Below are 19440 nucleotides of genomic sequence, written 5' to 3' on the forward strand. Positions count from 1 at the left end.
TATCAGTTGAGTCAACCCAACCCTTTTCCGGGGTATCATAAGTGTCGAACCAGGTTTCATCCAAGTAAATAATTGGCCTTTGTTGTTCTCTGTAAATCCTAATTTTTTCTAGATATTCCAGTCGCCATTTCCATTAAAACTTGCCTTTCGTCAATTTTGTTAAATCTAAAACCCATGTGTTGAATACACTTCCATAAGGTAGTTCTGCCACATTTAACACCGGTTTAATGTAGCTTCCTAATTAAGATAGCTAATGTAGGCACGCTTTGTTTCTCGCATAATTCGCACACGATTCAACACACGCTGTATTACACACGAAATAAGAATGATTACTAATAAACTTAAACTAAGTAGTATACCAAACCAAAGTAGGTATAAAATTATTTTCTATTACGGACTACAATTTTACCTGAATTTAAATTCCGAAACTTTAGGTAATAATCTTGTTGCATTGTATCTTAATGACCACCCTTCTATAATACCATTCAAAAGCAATTGGTCACTTTCTTCTATCTATGAACAGACCATACCGCGGAAAATTCCATGCTACGGCCCCTGGGCCGCGACAGGTACCGTTCTCGATCGCACCAAGAGGTTCAGTTAGTTTAACCGGATAACGGAACCCGGTCACACGTCAGGTACCATTGAGAGAGAGTTCGATGCGTTGCATTTCCGTCTGCACAGTGGTCCCGTGAAGATCGAGAGATGATCGCTTATCCGTATTACGTCTATTTGAAGTACATCGCTTTCGCGATAGTCGCTTTGTCTTTCCCCGTCGTAGGACTCGTCCTGCTGAAGCTGATCCAGAAAGTGAGCGCCGGTAGGTGCAGGAGTTTGGTGTGTCTCAGCGGCAAAACGGTCATCATCACCGGGGGTTGTTCAGGTAAAAAACAAAGAGGCAGGAAAGAGTCCTACGCAATTTATATTAGGTGCATCGTCTTGAGATTTAAAAATATGAAATTTAATATTTATTTATTTATTATTAAATATGTTATATAATTACATAATAATATAATTAAATTATACATATATTAATTATATCATAAAGTTTTCAGAAATAAAATATATTTTTTTAATATGTGTAATAGATAATTTAATAAAATTTGGCACACACGTCACCGATTTCTCTTAAAGTAAAAATCATTCTCAAAAAAGTAATGCATCGTCATTCTTAAGTAATTGTTTATCTATTTTATTAAAATACTACAAAACATCGAAGTGACAAAACAAAGTAAGTAAACTCAGGAGCATATTTTTGGAATTATTTCAATTAATTATTTATTGTCAACTTAATGTGTAAACTACCAGAACATTTTATGTATGGTTTGGGTATAAGAGCTAAAGGTGGACGACACTTTCAACAAATTATCCAGTTCCTATGTTCTACTTTTTTTCGAAAATGCTGTTATTAATTTATTAACATACAATTTTGTTAAAAATTGTTACTAGTAGGTAGTATTTATCTTGTTGTTGGGATGTTATGTTTTTTCATTAAAACTTTAAGTCATATTCATCTTCATGATAGTGCAAGGCTGGCAATAAGTCCCACTTCTGATTTCAGCCTGAATTATGGTAATGCGTTTTCTTTTATTTAAGAGGCTTTTATGTGACAGTTTTTACTGGAATCAATACAATTGCATACTGCATAAGTGAATAAAAAATCGAAATTATGAGAAAAGGTGGGGTTATGCATCGACGAGGCACCTAATAGTGTTGACTGGGATTCCCACATGACGCGATAAACATCAAAGATGCAATTGGATTTTCTCAGCATTTGTCTAAAATTTAAAATACCATAAAAATGTTTCCCAAAGTCCAAGCTACAATTAAAATAGCCATAAACCCAAATTAAAGGAATTTTGTGCTAGAATAATTTACAGAACACAGAAAATCCTTGTGTTGGACACACCGTACATTCTTTTTACACTTTTCACTATTTTAGTTTTTGAATGGATCCAAATTTGTGTCAGACGTTCTCGCGAAACCAAGTTCATTTACAGCGTTTTCAAGTAAATCAAAATAGTCGTATCAGTATATCATATTCTACACTCTCATCTCATCGTTGCTCGTGTCAAATTTTTGTCCAAAAACAAAACCAGAATCATGCCTCAGCCACCTTAATCACCGGCCCCCTGCGACGTGTTCCTGTTACCAGAAGTGATTCAAGGATAGCAAAAAAAACATTGGCACAAGTGGATCATGTCCAGGGGGTTGTTTTGAAGGGGACAACATTAATCTTGACTTAACTTTTAACTTAAAAGTCACCTTAATTTTCGAACACACCTCGTATATTTTTGTTTTGGTTTATTTCTTATAAAAGCGTGTTTGTTGCGCGACCTCTTTTTTTTCTCAATAATCTCAATAATAGTAATAATAGATGGAGGTACTTACTGCAAAGATAATATGATCTGCACCATTTAACTGTGCTACGAAGTGATGCAACATAAAACGTACGGTTTGGCGGATGCGCTGGGCCGTTCGACATTTGGCGAGTCGTGATGTTTCACACCTACAGACGCGGTATTTGCAGGTCTAGGCCTCCAGACGGCGCTAGTGTTGGCTTCCAGAGGCGCGCGGATCATCCTAGCCGATAAAAAAGACGGCAAGGCGGCCAAAAGCAAAATAGTCGAGAAAACACGCAACACCAACGTGGTGGCCAAGCACCTGGACCTGGGATGTCTGGATTCGGTGCGGAAATTCGCGAACGACATCAACGCCACCGAGGAAAGGCTGGACGTGCTGATAAACAACGCGGGGGTCGGTACCGCCGGCAACCAACACACCGAAGATGGTCTCCACGTCACCATGCAGATCAACCACTTTGGACCTTTCCTGCTGACGTATCTGCTTACCGGTAATTACAGGCAATTTTATTCCACCCGTTAAAGTCTATTTCACAAAGCTGTGTGGTACAAAGACCCCATTAGGTACGCGAAACCAGCTTAAGAACCAGAGACCCTTATAAAATTTTTGTTTTGATATTTTTTTTGTTGCTGGATAGACTAATTTGGGATGTCAAATATCGAGAAGGTCATTAGGGTTCTCTTTAAGAATAAAATGTTGGGGACTTCGCAAAACCCAACCTCACTAATTTAGATGGAGTTTTTGAAAATTCTTTTTTTGTGTGATTTTATGCCATTATAATAATAAAAATAATTAAAATCAAATAAACGCAGAAACAACAAATGGATAGGTAATAAAAATATAATTAATAACTGACGGTCCCCTTAGTTTTTTACACATTTACTGTTTTGTTTTCAATATATGAGGCATGGCTTAACGTTATAATAACACATCAGTAAGACATTATTGTTTTTAAAAATATATATTTTCAACCTGTTTTTTCGAAATTACAACTGCTGGAAAATAAGCGCATTGTTACACTGGTCTGCATTTTTTTTTAAGTGAGTTTCGCAAATAATTAAAAAAAAAATCTTCATTTGCCACATAATATTTAAAGTCTTTTTCGCTAAACTGTATTCCTATATGCGTCACTATTTAACTATCCAGTATCAGCACTTTTTGTAACTGCACTTTTAAAAGATTCCTCCTTAGAACGCGTTTCAAGGTTGTTTACACTGTCGTATCTTGTCGACAGATGGCGCAGCACTGAAACAATAAACGTTCTGTATGGTTGCTGTCGGATAATATGCGTTTTAACTTGGTGCCGGTGTCAACCCATAAAATGAATTCGAAAAAACCTAAATTTATAATATTTAAAAATATATATATCGAAAAATCTAGACGTGATAGAAGATATCGCCTTTTTTAAAGATTTGCTGAAGAAATCTTCGCCGAGCAGAATCATCTTCGTGAGTTCGGCCGCAGCCTTCATCAGCAACCTCTCGCTGGATAACCTGAACTACCCTCAAGGGCTGTCGCCGACGTTGCTACGCACGACGCTGATTTACGCCAACTCGAAGCTCTGCAACGTGATCGCCGCCAATGGCTTCGCCGAACGGTTGAAGGACAGCGGCGTCACTTGCAACTCCCTCCACCCTGGTCTCGTCAACTCCAGCATTTACCTCAAATCGGCCAAGTTCGTGGGGTTAAAATCGCTCGCACTTTTGTTCAGGGCGGTTGTCCTGTTTGCCTACGGAAAGGTATGGTCGGTTCATAGATATAAGAAAGTGACCAATTGCTTTTCAATGGAATTATCCAAGCACGGTCATTAACATACAATGCAACCAGATTATTACCTAAAGTTTCGGAATTGAAATTCGGGTAAAATTGTGGTCCGTAATAGAAAATAATTTCATACCTACCTGTGTTTAATATTCTTTGGTTTGGTATACTACTTAGTTTAAGTTTATTAGTAATCATTCCTATTTCGTGTGAAATACAGCGTGTTTTGAATCGTGTGGGAATTATGCAAAATGTATGCGGGTCTAGTGTATCTCAGGAGACGCTCCCGCCCAAATGTAGAAAACATTAATATATTGAGACTAAGGAAGTTGTAAACAATGTTTATTTGACTATCATTGAACGTGGTGTCAGCAAGCAAACATCTTTAGAAGAAACGGCCACATCGACGAAAATTCCAACTTCAACTGTATGGAAAATTGTGAATAATCCCATTCAGTGAAGTGTATTCAATACATGGGTTTTAGATTTAAAAAAATGGACAAAAGGCAAGTTTTAATGGAATCTTTTAGAATTCGGAAATGGCGACTGGAATATATAGAAAAAATTTGGATTTACAGAGAACAACAAAAGCCAATTATTTACTTGGATGAAACCTGGTTCGTCACTTATGATACCCCGGAAAAGGGTTGGGTTGACTCAACTGATAAGTGTAAAACAATCGCCCCATCAGAAAGAGGTAAAGGAATAACTATTTTGCGTGCTGGCTCTAAAGATGGTTGGATTCCAAATGGACTTTCTCTGTCTGCGAAAAATATTACAATGCAAGTTATCACAGTAGACAGTTGACTAAAATCCCTTCCTCGTGTGACACAAAAGCAACAATCCAAAGCTACATGTATAATAACGATATTAATATAACTGAGGTTCTACAAAGCTTGGACCTACAAAAGGAATTCGTCTATGATAATTACGATTTTAAGGCTATCGTATATCCATATTGCAAATAATATAGAACAAATAATAATTAGAACAGGCGACGATAGCGATACTGATACTGATATATTATGTGAATAATTTTAAGTAATTTAAGTAGGTAATAAAAATAATTTGTAATTTTATTTTAGATTTAAACATAAATACATACATAAATAAATAAATATTGTTTAGTATCTTTCCTAACAAAACCTCAAATAATTAAATTCTAAGAAAAGTACGGACCTGTTCGGTCATATTTCATTCTTACAGCTGGCCCGGGTCTTCCCTTAACTCGTATCAGTTAGTTACTTTCTTATATCTATGAACATACTTTAATCAAGCAGGGTGCTATCGAAATTACGTTATATAATCACGCTTTTATGCGGGACCGTTTTCTTCGCACATATAATACGACCAAAAATATAGTGCTTTAAGTATTTTACGTTACAGCAAAGGTTCGCAGGACCGTGGTAAAACCCATCCCGACAGACGTTTATTCTGCATTATTTGGGTCTTGCCTGGGATGGACCGTAACGAATATTCGTAGTAACTTGAAATGTTTATTTGAAACGTAAATTGACATACAAGCGATTCATTATCATATGCAAGGCGTTTTCGGGTCTATTTTAAAAAGAAAACTTCATATAAAAATCTCGACTTTCGAGATACAAGGTGATAAAAGTTTCAAAAATAAGACATGTTTTTTTAATATCTATTATGTTTTAATGAAATTATGTACACTTTATTACGGGCCTGTACGTGGACGGCGGTTTAACGACGAAGTTGGGTTAAAAGAGGCTGGATTAGCTCATTAACTTAACTGGCTAAAAATTGACAGTACTTTGACGTCCTTTTTGGCGCCTATGGTTTCCCAAATAATTAGCACATCCAATCCGTTCTACTTACGACCTAATTTACAGGTTCGTAATGTTCAATTAGTGGCTTTAAGGCACCCCTACAGACTCTCGCTCCCACTATATCGTTTGTCTTTGTTCCACAGATCATTTTCTTATAACGCAGTTGTAATTTTTAATAGTATGCCCAATTCAGTAAAATCGCATTCATTTAAATTCTTTAAAACATATTTCAGGTTGAAACTGCTAACTTCTCAAATAATTTGGTTTTCAATGTTATTCTTTTTATTTTTATTTATCTATTATACTATATTTAATTTATTCCTATTTAGTTTTCAATTTAAACATTTAAGAGGTTAACTGAAGTAGCTTTTGCTAGACTTCGCCTGTTCTCTACTGTATATTTGTACATAACAATATACAACAATAAAGACAATTTATTATTATTTTTTTACAAAACTTCGTCGGTTTTTCCTGTGTCGAAATTGCTGACGGTTCGCCAATCATCCTGTTGGCTTCTTCAGAGCTTGGCTCTTCAGTCAGTCAAGCTCTGAAGAAGCCTGTGGAAGTTTCTTTGAAAAATTAATTTATTATTATTATCATCATTATATCCCGTCAAGATGGCGGCGCCTTGCTGTCAAACGCTGCCCGTACTCTGGTTCTGTTAAAAGTGAAGATTGGACTTGGAGAATTTTTGGTTCTAGACCGTAGAAGAGGGAGCACAAACGACGCTCCAGCTAGCTTTGTCGAATAAACTAAAAGACGTCACGGGGAAGCATTTCTGGGACGGCCGGGTGTTCCCGATGCCCCCTGGTGCCTGGAACAAGAAATTCGTCGACGACATCTGGACGAGAACAGAGGAATTGGTCAAGTTGCGTCCGGAGGAAAAAATCAAAGGCGAATGATAAGCTAGCAGCTAGCGCTAGTAGGTTTTTATAGGGCGCCACGAGGGGGCGGGGTCGGGATAATGTAGCGAACAGTGGCGAGTAAAATTGTACCTTATTTAACGTTCTACGTACAGAGTTGTGTTTTACTTAAACTCCTTTTCCCTTTGAAGCTGGCGTGACGTCTTAACGAAACTCGACAAGGTCCAAGAGGAACTGGGGAGAGATACAGGGTGTCGAGTTTGTTTTTCAGAGGGCGCTGCGTATGGTACTTTTCGTTCGTTCGTTATAATACGACCAAAAATATAGTGCATAAACATTCGCTTGGAACGTGGTGAAACCTATCCCAACAGATGTTTATTCTGCATTAAGTAGATCTTGCCTGTGATGGACCGTAACGACTATTTGTAAAAACTTGAAATTTTTATTTGAAACATAAATGGGTCGTTTTAGATTTGATGCTGCGGGGTATTTTCGAATAAGTAGAAGCGTTTATTTTAACATCAGGTGATAGATATAGTTCTTACGGAGGTACTTGAATGTGATCCTGCCAGAAAGTACGTATTTATGTACCTGATTCTCGAGCCTTGACCCTGCGAGGCTGTTTTCACTAGAAAGTTCAAAGGGAAAGGTAAATTGAAAATAATCGTTTTTGCTTTGTGTGCCTATCGATTAACAACAACAGTCTTTTTTAATAACTATACATTATATTCGGGGTAGCTAAAGGTACGTCATAACAACATAGATAAACATTTATTAGAGTCTTACAATTAAACATTTGTTGGAGGTTCCTGTTTTTTAACATTTTAAAATGGGGAGACCGTGGAAGATATGGAAAACAACGCAGAAGTTGAAGACGAAGTGGATATGGTAGCAGAACCTAATGGCAATTTAGAAGACGAACTACATCAGCAAAAATTAAAAAAAAACCGGTTCCATTTGTCTTCGGATGCTGAACAAATTGTTTGGAATGTTTACAATTTTATTAGAACTTCAGAAGGGGAAGCAGGAGCAGCAATAAAAACAAGTGACATGACTAAAGTTCCGAAATCAATGTAAGAAAAATTTTTCAAAGAATGTATGTATCATCTCGCCAACTTTCGGAAACTGAAAAATTAGTTTAGACGTTTACTTCCCTGCTAACGCATTTCTCATTTAGCACGGAATATCGGAAACACCCTGTACAATAGGTAAAAACCCTAAATACAAAAATTTTTGCTGTCTGTACGGAATATATCGCAATATAAAAGAAAGTGAGATCTGAATCGCAGGATTTCAGTTATAACCAAGTTTCAATAATAATGGGACCCGTTTTTCATTTTTTTTTAAATTTACTGCGCACCCTGTGTATTTTTGAAAAATTGTCTGGAATAAAAGTTTATAGCTGCTTCTTTTGGTTCAACAATTGTTTGGTAAACAGTTTTTGAAAAAAGATGTTTTTTGCACACGCGATTTTTTATTTTTTTAGAATACTTCCCTACCCCCAGCACCTCCATTTTCAATACGTTCCGTTACGCGGCAAAGCTGCATATATGTGCCAAATATGAAGTCGATTGCTTCAAATTTTGGAAACTTATCGTGTTTCATAGCAAGGTCCAAAAAACAGTCGAAAAAAGCTCATTACGGGTAAGGGTCTGCTCGGCAAGGTGTTCTGTAAGTGGCTGCGGTTTTGATGTAATATACAGTAGGCAAAGTCAATGACGGGGTCGGTTGTAAAAACACTATAATTCTGGTATAACGTTGCAAGAGCGTCCCAAAGTACGTCTGTGTGTGGGCCAACCATTAAAACGACAATCCATATGATTAAACAATGGGTGGACGTTAGAGAACGTGTCACCCAGCCTTCTTCACGACCTAGACGTTAAAAATGCCGGCCAAAGTTTCGTCAGTTGTTATCAATGTGGTGTGCGGTTCGCAGCGACTGACACGGCCGCCTCGATCAGAAAGAACTCGCCAAAGGAATACTGAAGTCGTAACTAGTAAGTCGTTTTTTTTGTTCCATTTCACTTGGAAAAATCGCCGCCAAAACTAAATTTTAATTGATATTTGCGTTTCGTGGGCCTGGAAAAACCGCATTTGCAAGAGTCCAAGAATTTGGATGCAAAAATATTCTCTAACGACAAGATGTGCGAAATCTTGATCTTAGGAGTAAAATTTTTGGAAAATGTACGGGGTGCGTCGACAATTTGCAAAAAACTAAAAATTGGGTTACTCTTTTAATAAAAATTTGTTATAATTAGAAGACGATTTATAAGTTGTCAGTTTTGTTTACATAGTTATATAGTTCGTTTAGACAGCTGTAACTTTTTATTTATCGTTTCCACGTATAGTGCAGGGTGTTCGGGATATTCCGTGCTATATTAAAAAATGCAGTCTCAAATTGGCAGCTATCGCCTTCAGATTGGGCAGAGAAGTAGAAATCCACACCCGCGTTTAAAATTTAGAAGTCGGAAGAGATCGAACCACGCGAAGTGTTTAAAAAAAAAATCGGAAACATTTTTCAATTTATTTTGGCTTTCACGGAAAAATTATTCTCTCCAAAACTATCAACCTGATCGGCAAAATTTTTGAATAGAGACACCTGCTAGATCCGAGACAAAAACTTTTATTTCTAGCGTTTTTTCGATTATATACAGGGTTTCTCAAAACAGTAAACCAAAATTCGCTAAAAATATGACTATTTAATTTATACAGTCCTATAGACAGCTCTGGGAGCTACAATTTTCGTATTTGCAGTTTTTGTCTATCGTACAAGCTTCCCAAGTTATTTGAAAGGGTCCATCTTGCATTATAGACTAGATGACGTCATTTGCTATTACGGCGTACCGCATGGTCTCAGAAAAAAATTATTTTCTTTAAAACCATTTACTCTATTGGAAAAATTATTGCACCAGGAGACGTGGAAGATTCAGGGCTACAATCTCTACTTGGAACATTTTTTTGATTTTTATACAGGGTCTGTCGTTTAGGGCCAAAAAATCTAAAAGATTTGAAAATTTACTTTTTTTGGGTAAATTATTGTCCATAAATGAAAAACGACCAAAGATGAGATAATTTGGTTTAAACAGTTTCGTAGACTGTGTCGAGAGCTACCATTTTATGTTTACAGCTTTCGTCCATGATACAGGGTGCGCGAGATATTTGGAAAAATATTATATAGTATTATAAGCCTGTAAAATACAAAGCTAACCAAACTTGGCGTAAAACCCTTAAGGAAAAAGGGCATACCCGAAAATATAACCAATTCTTTTCCGAATTTTAAAGGCCCAAAATTAAAAACCGTTAAAATCGAAATTTCGGAAAAAATACAACTTTAAAATAAATTTCTCTTACAGAATCGCCCCATTTTAGAAATGGCGGAAAAATAAACCGCGAATTTGCCCCCCGCCGTAACTCACCCCACCCCCCACCGCAGCTTCTGATTGCTGCGAAAGCTCCCTCGCCTTGAAAATAATATATGTAATCCGGATCAGGTTGGGTACACAAAACAAATGGAGACGAATGTGCGGCTGAGGCAAAAAATGACAAAAGTTCAAGGTTTTCGAAACCGCATTTTGTTTTGGTTTCGCGCGAACCAATTTTGCATGAGCGCTTTATACAGGGTGTCGAAAATAATATTCTCTACCCCCTTGACAAACCACGATCGATAGAAAAGGAAAATAAATGGAAACGTGGAAATACACGTTTTTATAGTAAATTTGTGATTCTTTTTACTATAAATGTGTTTGAGATGAATCCCGAGTCTTTGATTTAAAGTCTTACGGCTTTCGGTGGAGATACTTGACAAGTTACGAAAATATTTAAAGTTAAGTAGACCCCTGATTAAGGGATGTAGTGTAATTTAAAATATTAGACCAGATTTTATCACAAGGCAATATTGGTTCCTCTCTGAATTCCTTTTTAAAAGAATTAAGAATTAAAAGGTTAATTTCTTCCTTGCTAGTATATCTGTCAGAAGATTAAAATCTATGCCAAATTAAGTTACAAAGACTCATAGACTCATAGACATAATACATTAGTCTAATCATTTGTCGTATTTCCACTTGTATATTTTATTAAAAGAAATTTAGTTTGTATTCCGAAATATTTTAAAATATAAATATTGTATATAATAAAAATATAAAGGATATTTAAATTTTAATTTTTAACCATCAATTTAAATAATAACGCGGAGGGGCGTCATTTTTTCGAAAATACAGTGAATGGGAAAGTCTATTTAGACTTTCTAAGGCAACAATTGCAAAACAAAGGGAGACGGAGAATATGGTACCTTCAAGAGTGAGCCCTTGCCCGCCATACCCATCAAAATACTAAAATCGTTTATTTCTTCAAACGTGGGTAGAGATAGTAGGATTAGGTGGCCACCCAGATCTCCTGACCTAGCAAAGATGGACTATTTCCTGTAGAGGTTAAAGACTCAAGTTTTGTAGTGTTTCGTGTTTTGCATTTTTTTGTGATATTTATTAATTAATATTTTTCATTTTGACTTACCTCGTATAAACGATCCGAAATCACTTGGTTTGGTTTCCCACATATTTACGAAGCACCCTGTATATTGGAAAATTATTTTAAATTGTTTCTTGCGTTACCTATAACATTGCTATCTAAAACAATAGACGCGATATATTACTTCGGCTCACTATCTAGACACCCTGTATATAGAGCACCCTATTTAAAAACTACAGGTTAACCGGCTTGCGGCGGACAACGATGGTTAACTGTCAATCGTTTATTAAATTTAAATTGCAAATTAGCAGTTCGGAGATTTACCGGTATAGAAATAAAAATGCGCCAGAACTGAAGGAGTTTCGCACAATGGCGGCCACTTCGCGAAAATAGTTTTTGACCGGTCGACGACACGCTCCTGAGATCCACGTTCAGCCTGATTTCCATGTACAGGGTGGTCAATTTAAGATGCTCATATACCGGATCTAAATAAGTGCGACACCAAAGATAAAAAATTGAATGCAAAAAGTATATAATTTATTTGTGGTATTTTTATGCGTTTTAAGTAGAATATTTAAAAAAATTCTAACTATTCGCTCGTAGGCTAGTCAAATTAGTCCTTAAACTGGAAGTACGGTTACAAACATCGCCATAGAGCTAAAAATGCTACTAATTTTCAAAATATTATCATGAATCAATCCCCATCAATCAACTTTGTGGCAAATTTTTTTTATTTACAATGAAAGTTTGCAAAAATATTTTTTTCCGGTTTTTCGCCTAAGCGGCGAGTTTCTAGGCTAAAATAGTGCAGTGAAAAATTGTATATCATCCCTATTCTCTATATCTCTACATCTCTACAAAAAATGTCCCCAAACTTTTGGTCCTAAGCGTCGCCATTTGAGCACGAAAATACGATTAAAAGTTTACAGAGGAACAGTTCTCTTGACTTTGTAAGCGCGTTGTTTAAAAGAAAACTTAATAATTATGAGTCCTCGATATATGACTTCTTATCAGGAGTTCCGCAGGGTACTAGTTGGGTCCCTTATTTTTCCTGCTTTGTATAAACAATCTTCATATTGTTACATCCCATAGTAAATGTGTCTATGATTGTATGTAAAGTAATAAAATAATAATAATAATAAATGTAATATAAATAAATAAATAAATAAAATATAATGGTTTTTTCGTATATTTGCATAGAACACAGAATATTATGAGCTCTGTTTTTAGATATGTTGATTTTCCTACTAACAACATTCACAGTTCAACAGTTTCGTAGATATATAGTAAAAAATAATATACATTTATATATATATATATATATATATATATATATATATATATATATATATATATATATATATATATATATATATATATATATATATATATATATATATATATATATATATATATATATATATATATATATATATATATATATATATATATATATATATATATATATATATATATATATATATATATATATATATATATATATATATATATATATATATATATATATATATATATATATATATATATATATATATATATATATATATAACAAATAAACGAGTGAAAAACATTTCAATAAATTAATAGGCAACGGAGATACGAGGGTGTTCCGAAAATTGACAGATTCGATAGACTTGTATCTCAAAAACCAAGGGGGCCCTGACAGACAACGATTGGTTTAATTTTAGTCTGTTTTCCGTTTCTTTTTTTATATGAGAACGCTAAAATATATTGTTTTTCGTTTAGCACGCGGCACGTAGTCGTGTGTAAAGTTCAACAACCTCCGCCATATTTCAAACGTCGAAAACGTTGCAATTAGGTGTTCCTAATTTCTTTTCGATCAGCTGACCCATTTGCGGACGATTAAAAGCGAATCATTCCCGGGAATTTCTACGGATTTCAATCTCCGATTGTTGTTTTTTCGATTCCAAATGGCGCGATTAGCATTCTAACGACCCGATGCCGATCGAAACGGGTTTAGGCCGAAACTTAACCTCAATTTGTCATCCTGACGGACGGTCGTCGAACTCGCTGCTTCGTGCAGGTGGATCCACCATAACAATGGTGTTTGATATGCTGTCCGTCTGGAAAAAGTCGCGATACATGGAAACACGCGACACGTCCGAGATCGGAGTTTATACGAGGGCCGTTCGAGAAGTCCTTTATTCAAGTTATTTTTCTCAAAATAGTTTGGGCTTGGGCTGGCAACCGTATCTGGCGAACACGGTAACTATGGTCCACCAAATTTTTTTTTAGTTGAATGCCATGAATATTTTCGCTCCGTTTTGAGTATCTTTGTTATTACATTGCGTACAAAATTTTGAGTAGTAGCGGAAAAGCGGGTCCTTGTAGAAATGTGTTTTTTACGCTGAAAACAAAAATCTACTTTTTTATCATTAAAAAATACGTTTTATTTTTCGGCATTTTTTGTTATTTTTCTCAAAATAGGCTCGGGTTTGGGTTCGCCAAGTCGCCCGTTCAGGCTTCATAACAGGAAATAGTCACTGGGGACCGGATCTGGCGAATATGGTGACTGTGGTCCACCAAATTTATTTTTTTAAATTGAGTGCCATGAATATTTTTAAAAAGTGAAATTATAGAAATAATAATAAGGCAGATCCGTGTCCAATTTTTCAGACTTTCAAACTTTGGAAGTAAAAACCTCTACAACGCACATGGAAACCAACAGATGCTGTTGAAATAAATTCATACATTGACCTCATTTTGATCTTAGGTGTCCTTCAAGCTTCAAAAGAACCGATAGTAATGTTGTGGTGTACCAAGAGAGGTTACAATAGACCACTTATTCCTGCAACTATTTCTCGCTCACGTTTCAATTGTTGACGAGTTTTTTTCGTTTTGACGATCCAAAACAAGGGAAGTTAGAAAGAAAACTGATAAGCTTGCACTGGTAAGAGAAGTTTTCAACATGTTTGTGGACAATTTCAAAAAGTGTTAAAATTCCGGAAGCCATATTACAGTAGATGAGCAACTAGTTGGATTTAGAGGTCGAGAAGTAAACCAGATAAATATAGTGTGAAAATTCGGAGGGCAGCAAATAGTGAAAATGATTACACTATAAATATGCAACTATACTTGGGGAAAATTAATAATACAGCAGAAAAGAATCAAGGCAAAAGAGTAGGTCTTAGATCTTGTAGGAGATCTAGGAACGGGATATGGCATAACCACAGATATTTTTTTTACAAGTTTGTCCCTAGCAGATAAAGTATTAGAGAAACAAATGACTTTTTGCCGATCATTACGAAAAAATAAATCTTATATTCCCGAAGAACTCTTGCCAAAACCTTATAAACCCATTTTTTTCAACTTTTTCAATAAATATAATATGCATTATACATTTTATTTACATCAACTATTTAATTTTGTGGTGACAGTGTATATCTGCGAGAATTGTCGCATAAAATATCACAAAGCGTTCAAATTAGTACATGGTGTTCTGTAGGTGACTGTAGATTGCAAACACAATTATCACCTTACTTTTCGAACGCACCTCGTATATCGGTATTTTTTGTTACTTCCGAAAGTATTGCGGGACATCTGCTTTCCGCCTTTATTTTAAAACTCAGTAAAAATCCGTAAATACATCCTCACGGGAACTTTTCAGGCTTCGTCTTATGGCCTGGTCAAAAATCAAAAAATTTTGGATTCTAGCAGTGTTGAATAGTGCGGAGCGTTGCCTTTTCGATTGACGTATCACAAGTGCGGTTCCCTCAGAAACGAGATATGGTTAAACTTTATTAGAAAAAGGACAGAAGGGGTGTCAAGATATCGAAAATAAAGTTGAACATGTATCCTGAAAGACGTCGACCTCATCAACCTTGTAAAAAATTATAAACAAATAAATTAGATAGAAATAATAATATGCGCTCAACACTCAATTTTTTGGTTTATTCCCAAAAATGCAAAATTTAAACTTTGACGTGTTAATATTAAGTTTGTGTTTACATAACCATTCATATATTCGGTTCAAATCACCGTTCGCTTGAGAACGTACGATTAAGGAGAAACTTTGGGATATTTTAAAAAAGCTAACAATAATAGCGGCTTCAGATTATAAAAGATGCTCGAAATGGCGTGGCGTGGTAAGTTTCCGACCTGACCACAGAAAACGACCTTTTTAAAAATTTTATTTTGCTTTATTCTTCAAAATAATCTCCATCAACCCTTTCACATTGGTTTTAAAGGTGTTCTAATTTGGCTGTACCAGATCCGTCAAGCTCCTCAAAGTACTTTAAATATTTCACCGTCAAGCCATTTTATGAGGTTAGGAAACAGGTAATAATCGCTGGGGGCTAAGACCGGAGAGTAGAGAGGTTGCGTGGTATTGGAATGGACCAGTGATATTCTTACCTTTGCATCCCAAAAAACAGTAACCACAACAATGTTGTAGCCTCTTCTGGAGTTGGTTCCCCTTTTGCAACCCACTGTTTTGACTGTTCCTGATTTAACCATTACGCCTACAAAGCACCAAATTGTCGATAGAAATGTTTTTGTTTGTACACACTTTTGATGGAATTCGCCAAAACGGCATCATCTATTTGGGACAGTTCCAAAGTTTTTTTTTATATTGGATTGGAGTTCTTCGTATCAAGGAATCATTCATATCCGTGCAGATGCAAAAATCTGCGAAAGCACTATACTCCAAATATCCCCCAGGTGCCGATTTAAGATGCTAACTTGGGCCACCCTGGCGGTAGCGTGCCTCCATCTGGTGCACCATGCCGCCGGACACGGACGCCTGATGGACCCTCCGGCACGCAATTCCATGTGGAGGTTCGGGTTCCCGAACCCCGTCAACTACAACGACAACGAGCTCTACTGCGGCGGGTACTCAGTGCAGTGGGCTCAAAACGGCGGCAACTGCGGCCTCTGCGGCGACGCTTACCACGAGAAACCGCGACCTCACGAAGCTGGAGGTCGCTACGCCAACGGTATCATCACCAGGCACTACAGCGTAGGTCAGACGGTGGATGTGGAGGTCGAACTCACCGCCAACCACTACGGCAGGTTCGAAATAGCGATCTGTCCCAACAACAACCACAAGAAGGAACCGGAACTCGAGTGTTTCGACAAGTACCCGCTCCGGTTGACGGGTACCGATGACGTGGCCTTCCAAATCCCCGAAGACGGTGTCAAAAAGGCCGTGTTCAGGTACCAGGTGACGTTACCGCCTTACGTCACGTGCACTCAGTGCGTCCTACGCTGGGTGTACTACACGGGCAACCAATGGGGCATGTGCTCGAACGGTACCACAGCGCAGGGCTGTGGTCAGTCGGAAACGTTCGTCAATTGCGCCGATGTCAGCGTCCTGCCTAATTCGGTGGGCGCGATTCCGCCATTGTTCGTGGGCCTGGACAATCCGTACCTCTTGTACTACCAAGACTCGACCAAACTCGCGCCCTACAACCTGCAACCGTTGGTCATCAGGGAGCAGGTGTGCGAAGCTACGAGAGCTTTCCGTAGGGTTCCGGGTATGAGGGCCTGGTGCCAGGAGAATTGCCTGCGGTACCCGCCCAACTGTCCCTCGCAGGTGTGCCGATGTCCGTAAGTAGTGGTATTCCGTTTTTATAATGGACACAGAAAGACAGAAAGAGTTCTTGTCTCCGTACACTCTTCAACACAAATTTCACCTTGGAAAGTCTTAAGAGTCACGTAGCCTTAGACAGCGTGCGAGAGCTATAGAGGACCTGGGCCTCATGAATCCTATGAAAAGGATCCACGGGTCAAAAACGTAAACCTGCCTGGAAGCAGCAGAATGAAGATTAAAGATAGAAGCAATTTGAAGATGCAGAGACATACGAGATTTATTGAATACTTTCTTGAAGTAAAGCAAAATTTGATTTACGAAGAATTTTTTATGAAAATTAGGGAAAACGTTATGGTCTCCCCAACGTAACAAAAAAGTTGGTTTACGGAGTAAACTGTCTGCTTTCTACTCCATGAGGGATTGGCAATTTTTTAAAGAAACTTCCACAGGTCCCTGTTATACCATTTACAAATCTTTTGAACATGAAAACTAAAATTCTTTCAGGCGGAATCAAGAAGAATTGTAAATAGTTACTACAGCAGCCTGTGAAAGTTCGAAAATTAAAGGCTTGTCACCCATTGGTCACCTAGTCCAATATCAATTTTTCAGTTTTTTTCTTCCACTTACTTAGAGCTTTCTGAATGTATATTTTTAGCTGTTGTTCTGCACCTTCAAGGGGAATCTGACCTTCCTTCAAAACAAAGTTCCAGCCATGTCGTTATTAAGATTATCTAGTATCTAAGAGATAACCGAAAATATTTGTTAATGTATCTCCTTCGGTTTCAAAATGTTGCTTAATTCCAGCACTACGTGCGACGCCATCGGCAAATACAAAGGGCAAAAGGGAGCGGACGTCTACTGCATGGACAAATGTCTGGTGTATCCGGGAGATCAATGTCCCGAATCCGACTGCGACTGCTACGAAGAAACCAACGAGATTGTCTGACAGCTTCGGCGAGATTCGTCAATAAAAATTATCCACAGCTATGCGTTTTCTTAAAATCCTATTTGAAGGTATGGTCTGTTCATAGATATAAGAAAGTGACCAATTGCTTTTGAATGGGATTATCTAACGGTGGTCATTAATATACGATGTAACAAGATTTTTACCTAAAGTTTCGGAATTTAAATTCAGGTAAAATTGTGGTCCGTAATAGAAAATAATTTTATACCTACCTGTGTCTAATATTCTTTGGTTTGGTATACTACATAGTTTAAGTTTATCAATATGTGCGAGTCTAGTGTATCTCAGGAGATGCTCCCGTCCAAATGTAGAAAACACTATTCTATTGAGACTAAGGAAGTTATAAACAAGGTTTATTTGACTCTCATTGAACGTGGTGCCAGCAAGCAAGCATCTTTAGAAGAAACGGCTACATTGACATCAACTGTATGGAAAATTGTGAATAACAGCGAGGAAAAAAAGAAGCGATGCTGACATTTTCTCGAGTTTAGATGAAAGTGATCAAGATTTAATACGGCGTAAAATTTACCAGTTATACGAGGAACAAAGCTTGCCTACATTAGATATCTCAATTAGAAGGCTTGAAAAAGATGAAAAGGCAGAACTACCTTATGGAAGTGTATTCAACACATGTGTTTTAGATTTAAAAAAATTGACAAAAGACAACCGAAATGAGGATAGTTCGTAGAATAACTGGAAAAACGCTCTTGGACAGAGAGAGGAGCGAAAATATAAGACGAACATGCAGGGTGGAAAACGTTAATGCGTGGGTATTGCGTAGAAAGAAAGAATGGAACGAGCATATTAGTAGAATGGACAACAGAAGAATAGTCAGAATTGCACGCGACAAATCACCATTGGGTCGCAGGAGCTTAGGTCGCCCCCGAAAACGATGGAGTGACAACCTGGCAGTGGGATAGGCAGAGACGACGAAAATGAACAGGCAATTTGCCTAGACTAAAGTAGGAAGAAGAAGAAGAAGAATTAGGAGGCTTGAAAAAGATGACACCGGTGTTAAATGTGGCAGAACTACCTTATGGAAGTGTATTCAACACATGGGTTTCAGATTTAAAAAAAAAGACAAAAGGCAAGTTTTAATGGAATCTTTTAGAATTCGGAAATGGCGACTGGAATATCTAGAAAAAATTAGGATTTACAATGAACAACAAAGGCCAATTATTTACTTGGATGAAACTGATAAGTGTAATACAAACGCGCCATCAAAAAGAGGTAAAAGAATAACTATTTTGCATGCTGACTCTACAGATGGTTGGATTTTAAATGGACTTTCTCTGTCTGCGAAAAATATTAAAGATTCTTCTCTGGATTACCATGAAGACACCACCGCTGATTTATTTGAAAGTTGGTTTAAAAACAAACTAGTTGCAAACATCCTCCTAATGGCGTAATTGTAATGGACAATGCAAGTTATCACAGAAGACAGTTGATTAAAACCCCTTCCTCATGTGACACAAAAGCAACAATCAAAAACTACAGATTATACCAAAAAGCAATTAATTGAGGTTCTACAAAGCATGAACCTACAAAAGCAATACGTTTGTGATAATTATGCAAAAAATCTAGGGCATACAGTTTTTAGGCTGCCACCTCACCACGGTGTATATTTAATCCCATTGAACATGTTTGGCACCAACTGAA

At 37.0% G+C, this 19440-nt stretch overlaps 2 protein-coding genes across 2 annotated transcripts; both read left to right on the top strand.

Annotated features, from left to right (window-relative positions):
- Window positions 1-621: 621 nt before the first annotated feature.
- Window positions 622-6918, top strand: LOC132703357 (retinol dehydrogenase 12-like). Its single transcript, XM_060672567.1, has 4 exons — window positions 622-883; window positions 2531-2854; window positions 3775-4103; window positions 6620-6918. The coding sequence occupies exons 1-4, from the start codon at window positions 706-708 to the stop codon at window positions 6818-6820; spliced, it is 1032 nt and encodes a 343-aa protein (XP_060528550.1). The 5' UTR covers window positions 622-705; the 3' UTR covers window positions 6821-6918.
- A 1781-nt stretch (window positions 6919-8699) lies between these two features.
- On the top strand, window positions 8700-17794 carry LOC132703549 (uncharacterized). The gene is made up of 3 exons (XM_060672875.1): window positions 8700-8778; window positions 15947-16834; window positions 17622-17794. The coding sequence occupies exons 2-3, from the start codon at window positions 15960-15962 to the stop codon at window positions 17761-17763; spliced, it is 1017 nt and encodes a 338-aa protein (XP_060528858.1). The 5' UTR covers window positions 8700-8778; window positions 15947-15959; the 3' UTR covers window positions 17764-17794.
- The last annotated feature ends 1646 nt before the right edge of the window (window positions 17795-19440 follow it).

Source organism: Cylas formicarius, unplaced genomic scaffold, assembly GCF_029955315.1.
Source record: "Cylas formicarius isolate icCylForm1 unplaced genomic scaffold, icCylForm1.1 PGA_scaffold_6__28_contigs__length_40554024, whole genome shotgun sequence".
Lineage (NCBI taxonomy): Eukaryota > Metazoa > Arthropoda > Insecta > Coleoptera > Brentidae > Cylas > Cylas formicarius.